Source organism: Peromyscus californicus, unplaced genomic scaffold (assembly GCF_007827085.1).
Source record: "Peromyscus californicus insignis strain IS unplaced genomic scaffold, ASM782708v3 Scaffold_5__1_contigs__length_169319896, whole genome shotgun sequence".
NCBI classification, from domain to species: domain Eukaryota; kingdom Metazoa; phylum Chordata; class Mammalia; order Rodentia; family Cricetidae; genus Peromyscus; species Peromyscus californicus.
Window position 1 is genome coordinate 45178118 of NW_026294573.1, and position 10305 is coordinate 45188422.

At 55.3% G+C, this 10305-nt stretch overlaps 1 protein-coding gene across 1 annotated transcript; it reads left to right on the forward strand.

Annotated features, from left to right (window-relative positions):
* Window positions 1-262: 262 nt before the first annotated feature.
* Tmem61 (transmembrane protein 61) lies at window positions 263-9847 on the forward strand. The gene is made up of 3 exons (XM_052717600.1): window positions 263-737; window positions 4288-4637; window positions 9463-9847. Exons 1-3 carry the CDS (start codon window positions 723-725, stop codon window positions 9692-9694), a joined length of 597 nt encoding a protein of 198 aa, XP_052573560.1. The 5' UTR covers window positions 263-722; the 3' UTR covers window positions 9695-9847.
* Window positions 9848-10305: the final 458 nt, after the last annotated feature.

Sequence of the window (10305 nt, forward strand, 5' to 3'; positions counted from 1 at the left end):
AAGGCAGCGCCCCCAGGAAGGAACACTCCAAGCTGGTCCTCTGACTGACAATGCTGTCCTGGAAGATGAGAGAGTAGGGGAGGCTGCTCTCTGGCCCCTGTGATAAAGCTGTTCCTGTCAACATAGGATGCCGGAAACGCTTGGATAAGTGGCTTTCCCTCTTTGAGCTTCAGTTTCTCTTCCCTGTGAAGCAGGTGTGAGGGGGTCCTGGCTCAGGCCTCCCACAGGTCCCTCCCCCGGATGTCTCTGGGAAACGAGTTTCCAGGCCCAAGTTCCATCTGCGGTTTCCGCCCCTCTGGGAAATTGCTTCTCTCGCCTGTCGGTAGACTACCGCTTTAAGTTTGGGCGGGGCCTGTTGGACACTGGCCCGGCACCTGGAACCTAGAGGAAGCCCTGAAGCGGCCACACGTCTTTGAGGTGGTGAGCGAGGACGTGAGGACCAGGAGACAGTGGGTAGGTGGCTTCCCAGCGGGATCCCCAGCTGGAGATCCAGCGGCTGGGTGGGGGTGACAGGGAGGGGGAAGGACCAGTGGCCTCAGCCCTACTGGGGACCAGAACAGAGACCTCAAGGAGCCTGTGAAGTGCCAAGGGCGCAGCTGGGGACAGCTACCAGAGCCTCCTCAGATGCTCGCTCCCTGCAGAGCTCAGCCACCACCACCACCACGCCTTCTAATGCGCTGGCCTCTCCCCTGGACCGCTCCTGTGGCGCGTGGACCAGCCTGATGGCTGCACACGAGGTGGGTGCCAACATCCTGTCTCCCTCCCTCAGGGGTACCTCAGCTTCTGCTAAGGGTGTGGCCTGGACCCTTGCCTTCCACCTGGACCGTGCAGAACGGACCCATTGCCTTCCGCCTGCTACCCAGTGCCGCGGGCGCCAGGTTCTCCGCAGTTCGTGGGCGTAGGTGGGCTCTTTACAGGAACAAGTGCCTACAGGGCTCTCATGGTGCCACTGCCGGACAGCAGCTGGGACACTGCAGGTCTCTCCCCATCTCTGTCTGTCTGGTGCTCAGATCCCTTCTTCCTCCTCTGACAGGAAGAGGGCTTTCTTCTCGCTGATTTGAACTGAACCCCGTGTAGTGGACAGCCAGGGCTAGAGTGTAGAAGATTTCCTGGTTCAATTCCATCCTGGCTGTGGTGGAGTGCTCGTTACAGAGGGGAACATTTAGGCAAGGAGACACTGGATAACCTGGTAGCGTCTGAGCAGGGGCACCCTCTATCTAGTTCGCTGGACTCAACTCCATAGCCCCTTAGCCCTGAGAACCAGGGTGTGAACGCCAAGGTGTGGGCCGCAGGAGCCTGCTCAGTCAAGGTCCCAGAGCTGACAGACTGACCACAAGGAGGGAAAGATGGACAAAGCCTCCTGGTTGGGAAAGGCCTCCCCTGGCTGGAGGGAGGTGGGCACAGTCCCTGGGAAGGGTGATGCTTGTTTCCTTTTTGAACAAGGGTGAAGTGGGGACCCAGTCAGAGGGAGTAGCAGGTCTGAGAGAAAGTCCCAGACGGCTCAAGTTAGAGTAGGGGTAGGGACAAGGGGAGGCTGGCAGAGCAGTGGAGGTGGGACCAGCTTGGCAGGCCCTGACTGAGTACCAGGATGGGGTGGAACTTCTCTGGGACTGGAGAGCTTCCTGTCTGCCCCCCCGGGGTTGGAAGTCACACCCTCCGTGACAGAGAGCCCTCCCTTCCTCCCCTGTGAAGGTACAGGGGCTAGAGGCACACCCATGTAAGGGGTAGTGAAGTGTCTGGGGGTGACTTCTCAGAAACGGGAGTGGAGGGGCCCAGGGGCAGGATACACTAAGAGCCATTGTAGGGACTGGCCTGAGGCTGGGCATGCTAACTGCCATTCTCTGAAGCTGGGAGGAGGGCACCTTGTCACGGGGAGCAGCCTGGCAGACACAGACTCATGGGCTGGTCTCAACTGCAGACATCTAAAACTATCTACAAAGACCCAGCTGTGCACGTACAAGGGAACCTGAGTTAGGTTAGAGCTGCATCTAAATCCAGCCCTGACCAGCATCCCTGGGATATCACTGCGGTGAGCGTTAAGCAAGGGGACACCTGTAAAGTGCTTGGTATGGCGCCCAGTCGGGCAAATGCCCCCAGCACATGCTAGCCATCGACAATGTGTATGCAGACCAAGGAAGGACTGGGTAGAAAACGGCTCCATGGGGCTCATGCTGGTCTCTGAGGGGCAGGATTCATCCTGGTTTGATTTTGCCTCTTCATTCTCTTCATGATAATCCATTTTTGCTTTCCTGGAAAACAGAACGCATCCTGGGTGACTTCAAGTCTGTGTCCAGGTGTGTGCTCCTTAGAGATGTGGATCCCCGCTGTACTTCGCTTTGGATGAGGACCTTCCCCAGTTTGGGCTATGTCTCCTCAGTTGTGGAATACTCAGTCTCCTGCCCCACCCACCTGCCTTGGTCATAGGAGTCAAAAATGTTAGAGGTGGAAGGGACTGTCACCTTGTCAGGGCTGCAAGATGCAGACCCAGGATTTCCTCGGCTGACTATTTTTCGGTGTTTTCTCCAAGCTGGTTACTGCAGCCCTGTTCCCGCTGGCCCCTCCCTGTGGGTATGGGAAGGGTTTGGAATGGGTCTGTCACCATTCATGGCCTTGCCTTGATTGGAGGGAGGATGAACTTTCCCAAATGCTAATCCCAACAAAGAACTGCATTCCATGGCATCGCTGTATGTAGCTGGTGACTCAGTGGTTCAGAAAACTCTAGTTAGGGGAAAGGCAAGGAGGTGACAACTGTAAGAGGTAAGTGCTGTGCTCCCAGAAGGCACAGGAGTCTTCAGAAGTTCCCCCAAACAAGGGTCAAGCTGAGCTTTGCAGGAAGGTATGGGAAGTCACCACACCGAGGAATCAGGAGGAGCAGTGGCTTAGAAGTGAGCTTTGGGGACCAGTGCCAGCCCCTTCCGGACTGTAGGCTCTGGGGCAGGCTTGCTCCCTCTTCCAGTGATTCCTGTGAGTTCAAAAGAGCAAAATGTGTGAGTCCTCTCCTTCTGCCAAACATTCATGCTGAGCCCAACTTAAAAAACAAAACTCAGCCGGGTGGTGGTGGTGGTGGTGGTGGCGGCGGCGGCGGCAGCAGCACACGCCTTTAATCCCAGCACTTGGGAGGCAGAGGCAGGCTGATCTTTGTGAGTTCCAGGAAAGGCACAAAGCTACACAGAGAAACTCTGTCTCAAACAAACAAAACTCTTTACAATGTGTGGCGATATTCTGCTTGCATGTGTACGTGTGCACCTTGTGCGTGCAGTACTCACAGAGGTCGGAAGAGGGTATAGATTCCCTGGAACTGCAATTAGAGACAGCTTGAGCTGCCATGTGGGTGCTAGGAACTGAACCCAGAGTCTTTGGAAGAGCAGCTGGTGCTCTTAACCACTGAGCCGTCTCTCCAGCCCTGAACCCAACTTTTTAATGGGTTTATATTATTTCACCTAGGGGTCAGGACACAGTTCATGGGCTGTCTTGTTAGAGTGGGGATGGCAGTCTCTTTCAGTGCTGTGACTGTGGTAAAGATATCTGTGTAGGTGTCCTGGGAAAATCCTGCTCGATGGCACCACATTCATCTTCACACTGCCAGCACTATCGTTCACACTTGTCCTGCTCCCCATGACCCTCCATCTTTTGTCACATGGAGACAAGAACTGGACCCCATGAGATGGTGGCTAGGGGGTGAGAGGCAGAGCACAGCCAGCAAGCCCTGGCCTTTCCCAACTACTCATAGACTGGCCAGCGTAAGAACCATCTGCTCATCAGGACCGGGGTGCTGAGGTTTATGTAGAGGCCCAGATTGAATTTACTAGTGTATGATTTATTATATACTATTATAATATATGATGTTATAGCCATGTATTAATAAATATACATTTATTAGGCCAGGCAGCGGTGGTGGCGCACCCCTTTAATCCCAGAACTCGGAAGGCAGAGGCAGGTGGATCTCTGTGAGTTTGAGGCCAGCCTGGGCTACATGAGTGAGATCCAGGACAGGCACCAAAACTACACGGAGAAACCCTGTCTCAAAAAGCAAACAAACAAAAAAAAACCCCCAAAACAAAAAAAAATATACATGTATTAGTATGTGATTAAGCTCCTGCTGGATCCCAGGTGCAGTGCCAGGAAGCTGAAACAGCCTCTGGTGATCATCAAAGCAGCCCGGCAGTGCACGGGTATCGCCCTCACTTCCCAGGCGAGGGAACTGAAGCGCGAGTCAGCAGACGTCTCTGAGGTCTCAGAACATTCTGCTGGTCCGTTTCTTCAGACTCCCTCTCCTTCCGTGTGCAGACATGCAGCGTCAGAGGCCGCGTGGCATCGATGGTGCGCTACTGCATGACGGTCGGCGGCACAGTGGTCCTGGTGATTGGTACACTCTGCTTTGCGTGGTGGAGCGAAGACGACGCAGCTGTCCAGCCCGGCTCACTGGCCCCTACGGTGGGACATCCATCGCGCAAGATCCCTGTGGTGTGGCTCAAGTCTGTCAGCCTCCTCTGTTGCAGCATGGGTGGCCTGCTTCTGTTCTCTGGCCTGCTTTGGTCCATCCAGGAAAGCACAAAGAGGTCGAGCCAGGGGGACCTGTACCAACTCTCCAGAGGCCTGCACCCCCTTGCTGTGGAGTCTTCTGAGAAGAGCTGCAGGTTAGTGGGGCAGGGTGGGGACCACGGGTGAGCCACTGCACTCACACAATCCAGTATTTTTGCCCAGCAAATTCTCACGAGATTCCTTCACTGGACATGGCCTCGGCCTGTATCCTGAGGACATGGAAGCCCCATGACAGAGGCAAATGACAAACCAGAGTAGTGAGAGCTATGTGAAGAGCAGAGAGAGTCCTGTGGAGATGTGGAGAAATCTGGGAAGCCTTACAGGAGGAGGCAGCAGCCAAGGTCAGCAGAGAATCAGAGGAGTCAAGAGCCCAGCATGGGAAGAGTCCTCGAGGCACAAGAGGGCACTGGCCAGGGCCAGGGTCTATGCTGAATGACTTTTCCACATCCCAGGTGATGTAGCCAGGACTTCTCCATTTGTGGAGGCAGAAACCAGATCCAGAGACTTTAGATAACTTGCCCAAGGATACAGAACTATGTGTCAGAACTGTGACACTCCCCTCACCCCCGCAGCCTTGCTGGGAACCAGTGCTCACCATAGCTCCCTGCCTCAGGAGGCACTGGGGACCACGAGGGAGTGATGTGTGGGCACAGCTCAGCCCAGTGCCCAGCACACAGTAGTGGTGGTGTAGGTGGGGGGGGTGGGGTGGGGTGCGGTGGGGGGTGAGTGAGGCAGAAGCCAACGGCTGGATCAAAACAGTTCTCAACCGGTTTTGGTTTTTTTCATTGCCGTTATCCCCAGACTTTTGAACATGTTTTCTTTCTCATTTCCTTCCCTTTTTGAGACAGTCTTACTCTGTAGCCCAATCTGGCCTAAAACGTGTGATCCTCCTGTCTCAAGGGCTGGGATGACAGACATGTATCACCCCACCCAGCTTTTCAGCACGTTTTCTTAGACTATGATCCCCATAGATGTGCTGAGGTTTGTGTATGTGTGTTGTATGGGTACATTTGTGTCTTATGTCTGGGGACCGGTTTTGCCCTGTGAGAAAGCTGAGTCATGCATGTCTCCTTGGGCACTTGTTTATTCAACAAAGCATCCAGTGGACCTGGAGCCTACACGGGTTTTCTGCCCTCTGCCTGCTGGAACTTCTATGCCAGTGGGAACCAATGTTGCTGTTTGCGGAAGAGGGGGGCTTGTCACACAGGGCTCACAGGGGTGCGAGGCTGAGGGCTGCAAAGCTTGTGGCCCTCTGTAACATGTCTCCACAAGCACTGCTGTCAGTTCAGTAGGGGGCTAGCCTATGCTCTTGTGAACTGGTTGGGACCTGCCTGGATGCCTTCCTTCCCTCTGTCAGGTAGACAGTGTCTTCTCGAGTATCTTGCTGTTGGCCCATGGCTCCTTGAGGCTAGATACAACATCCAACAGGTACTACTGAGGCCAAGAGGCAGACCTTGAGTGGGGCATGGTGGGACACACCTGTAGGGCAGCACTTGGGAGCTGAGATCCAGCCATTGAGTTCCAGGTCAGCCCAGGCTGCAGAGTTGGACCATCAGAGGGAAGGACACCTTACCCAGACAAACTGCACTTCTCAGATGAGAAACTTGTCTCCGAGAGAGTGACCTACCTGCTCATAAAATGAGTTGGACTCTGACAGCCAGGCCAGGCCTGTCCTCCCGCCCCGCCCCGCCTGGCCTGCGCAGAGGTGGTGGTGTTGTCTATACACACAGCAGTGTTGCCTCAACAGGGCCCAGGCCACAGCTGCGGGTTACTCCCACCCCCAGTCCCCTACCCCTATCCCCGCTGCCAGGAAGCTGGAAGGGGCCCTTCCAGCTCTGAGACCCAAGTTTCAGATGCGGAAGCTGGTGGAAGAGGCAGCTTGCTTGTCTGATCCTGTCCCCATGGGAGGCACCTCACTCCCTGGTTGTGGGGTGTTTCTAGCCTGGTTGTGGCTAGAAATAGGCTTCTCGTCTGTTGGCTTGGGCATTCCTCCTTCCCCGTCAGGTCTTAATCCTCCCTTAGTCACCTGCTCTCCCTGGCATCCATCTCACACCACTGGGCACCTACCACGTGGTGGGTCCAGTTCTAAGTATTGATAACACATCAGGAACGAGACGGACAAGACCCTACCCTAGAAGCTGGCAACAGTCAGTTCTGAACAGAGGCCCCCGCGGTCCTTCAGTGAGCCCAGCAGACAGCACCAGGCCTGCTCTGAAGGCCAACTCTCTATCGCTGCCGTTTCTGTAAGAAGTCCTGTGTCCGTGAACGTCCCCAGATTTCCCAAGTCACCCCTGATGCCTGATCTGTCAGTTGCGGCAGGAGGAAGGGCAGCTCGCTGCTGTGATACCAGAAAAACCAAACCAAAAAAAACATTTCGAGGAAGGGCTTATCTGGGCTCTCAGTTGGCGGGTATATTCCATCATGGTGGGGAGGGCACAGCGACAGGGGCGTGAGGCAGCTGGTCATGTCGTGTCCCTCGTCAGCAGGCAGAGAGATGGACGCTAGTGCTCAGTTCACTTTGTTCTTTCTGTGCAGTCCAGGACCTCGGTGCAGCTGAGGATTCACCGCACAGTTAGGGTGGGTCTTCCCACCGTAAGTAACTTAGTTGAGAAACTGCCCCACAGACGTGCCCCGAGGTGTGTTTCCTGGGTGACTCTAGACCTTGCCAAGTTGACAACTGTCATTCCTCTCTGTCCCCTAGGATGCTGCAGGGCTTCTGTGACATGACCATAGTGCGTGTGCATGCCATGAAGCAGGCACCCCTTAGCTTTCCCTGCTCTTCTTCATTGCGTTCTCGGGCTCCAACGGGCTTGAGCCTTGGCTGCGTATAGGGAGGGTGTAAGGATTAGGCCTGTCTTACGGAAGGCAGATGTGAGGATGTAGTTAGCTTGGGAGAGGTGTCGGGTGAGCGTGAGCTCTGCCATTAGAGGCGGCTGTCCACTTAGCTCTCCACATCACTCAATTGTCTGTGAGATGGGTGGGGCTCACTCCTGCCCTACTGGGTTTGGTCTCTCAACAGAAAGCCAGTGGGGCCAGCCAGGAGCCCGTTTCCTGCCCCCACAAGGCTGTCCTGGTCTCTGTGCATGAGACCACTTGGCAGGACCACCTCCCACAACCACAGAGCTCTGTGCCCGGAATGTACTAGGAGCTTCCTACACACTAGGACAGGACCTTGTAAAGGCCGAGTTCTGGGCCTTCTTGTATTCTGAACTATGACCTTGGACAGTGAAGGCTGATGAGCCAACAGGCTACTGAGGTGACAGGAGCAGGCTTGAGGGCTGTGGCACACCTGCCCTCTAAGCAAACTTCCTGCTCTGTGCTAAGTGCCTATGGTGCATGAGACACACGTCCTGCCGGCTGCCACCTGCTGGCCTGGCTCCAAGCAGACCCAGAAGCAGCTCAAATCATCTGGGGAGGGCAGGGCAAGGCTGGGCGGTGTACAAGAAGGGAGAGGAGGGCTCTGGAGCCCTATTACTCACATTCCCCTGAGGGCTGTTAACCCTTTTTCTGCTTTTCCTCTTCTGCATCTGTGAATGACAACTATTATCCCCATTCCACGGATGAGGAAGAAGAGGCCCAAAGAATGTTAAGAACAGAACCCGGGCCACACAGCAATAGAGTTCAGTGCGCTGCCTCCAGGAACATAGCTTCTCAGCACCCCCACCCCCACCCCCTTTCTTCTTTTCTGATTTGTTGAGACAGGGTCTTACTAGGCAGCCCTAGCTGGCCTTGAACTTGCTGGGTAGCCCAAGCTGGCTTCTAACACAGATCCTGCTGCCTCTGCCTCTAGAATACTGAGATGGCAGGCATGCATCACCAGGCTTGGCAGACACATTGCCCTCCTTGCAAAGCCTGCCGTGGGAGCTCAGAGGAAGGTGAGCACTGGTTGGTTCTCAGCTGTGTGTCTCCTGGCTGGTCCCCAGCCCTCTTCTTCCATCTAAGCCAAGTTCAAATCCAGGGCCTGCACAGCTGCTCTGTGACCAGGAGGATGAGCCTGCCTCCTCGTGGCCTGCTGTGAGGGTGGCAACCAGCTCAGAGAGAGCCCTGGGACAGGGAAAGGCACTTAACTGTGGAGGTAGCCCACAGGGGCTCAGAAGCAGGCCATTTGTCCTTGGAATCTGGCCTGCAAAGCTAGATCAGAGGGGCCTCTGAGCACCCAGTCTTTGTCACACCCCTGTTAGGTGATTCGGTTGCCTAGGTGTGATGGGTGGGCTGGAGAATCAGGGGTGGACCTCTGAGGACCCAGTCTTTGCCTCACACCCCTGTTAGGTGATTCGGTTGCCTAGGTGCGAAGGGCGGGCTGGAGAGTCAGGGGTGGGCTACAATGTAGAGTGACAGAAGAGATTGACTTGTTAAGAAGTGAGCTCTCTCTCCCTGGAGGCATGTAAGGAGAAGCAATTACCTGGTTAACTTACCATGTCAAGTCTCAAGCATCTAGATGGGCAGGTAAATTGAGGCCTCACCTTCTGCCCTGAGCATCACAAGTGTAACTTTACAAACGATATTTCAGTCAGCTGGGAGTCTTTATGTCCCTGGACCACCCCCTCGGTCTCTCAACAAACACCCCTAAGCACCTGTTCTCAGTGTTTAGACATTCGTCCATCTCCGCCCCAAGAGACAGCCACACAGTGTCAGAACAGTGACTGCGAAGAGCAGTGTGGAAGCTCAGGGGGGAACAGGAAGTGGGAACAGCTCAGAAAATGTCCCCGGGAAGTGTCAAAGTGGCGAGTGGTGTCAACCCAGAGTGTGGAAGGGAGCAGAGGTATTGTGAGGAGGAGGAGGAGCTGACGTTGGCAGGCTGCTCCAGCGAGCGTCGTGACAGCTGTGTGGACGTGGCCATGCTGACTCCTTTGTCTCCCTGTGGCCATGCAGGAGAGTTTGGAGCGGGTCCTGCTAACAGCTTCTTTCCTGTTCCCATAGGCCTCCCAAGGAGGCCGTCATTCCCACTTACGAGGAGGCCATGTACTGTCCACTGGCTGAGGGTCCGCTGCAATCCCCCGTGCAGCCCGAAGATGAAGACCTTCAGTACCACGCCCAGGGGGATGCCCTGCTGGGGTCGCCATCCCACTCACCCCCACCCAGCTACGACAGCATCATCCTCGCTCAGGGGGCTGTTTCTGGTCCACGTGCTGCAAGCTCCAGCCCAGGTTGAGCTCAGGCTGCAGGGGAGTTGCAGGTCCCCAGCAGGCCCTGAAACTGGCCCCTAAGCCACGAGCTTTGCTCAGGGCATCCTCCAGTGCTGGGCTCACAGCAGGCACTCAACAGAACTCTGCTGCTGGATGCTGCTTTTGTGTCTGTTGCTGTGTAAAAGACTATCTCCATGTTAGCTGGCTTTAAATAAACCCCACTTTATTACATCTCACCATTCTATGCGTGGCTGGTTTTTATGGTTCTTCTCCCTACGAGGTATTGGGGAGACCACCATTAGGGTCCCAACGAAAATAGGACCTCCAAACTGGTGTGCTGGGACCCAGCAGCTGACAGCTGGGAGATAATGTGCGGTGAACACACAGGGCCAGAGGCACAAGCAGATGCAGCCCAAATTTACACAAGCGGTTTGTGGCCAGGAGAACACAGACGCCAATCTAAGCTCCCCTGAGCCTAGGTCCCACCCTGTACCACCACGGCAACGACTTCTTCTCTTGGCCTCAGTTTCCCATTTGTGAGGTGGAGTTGGCATTTTATAGCAGCGCCAGCCCCTGCCTCAGAGAGCCAAGTGGGAGGACCCGTGGGATGACAAGCAGCAGGCACTGGGCAGTATAC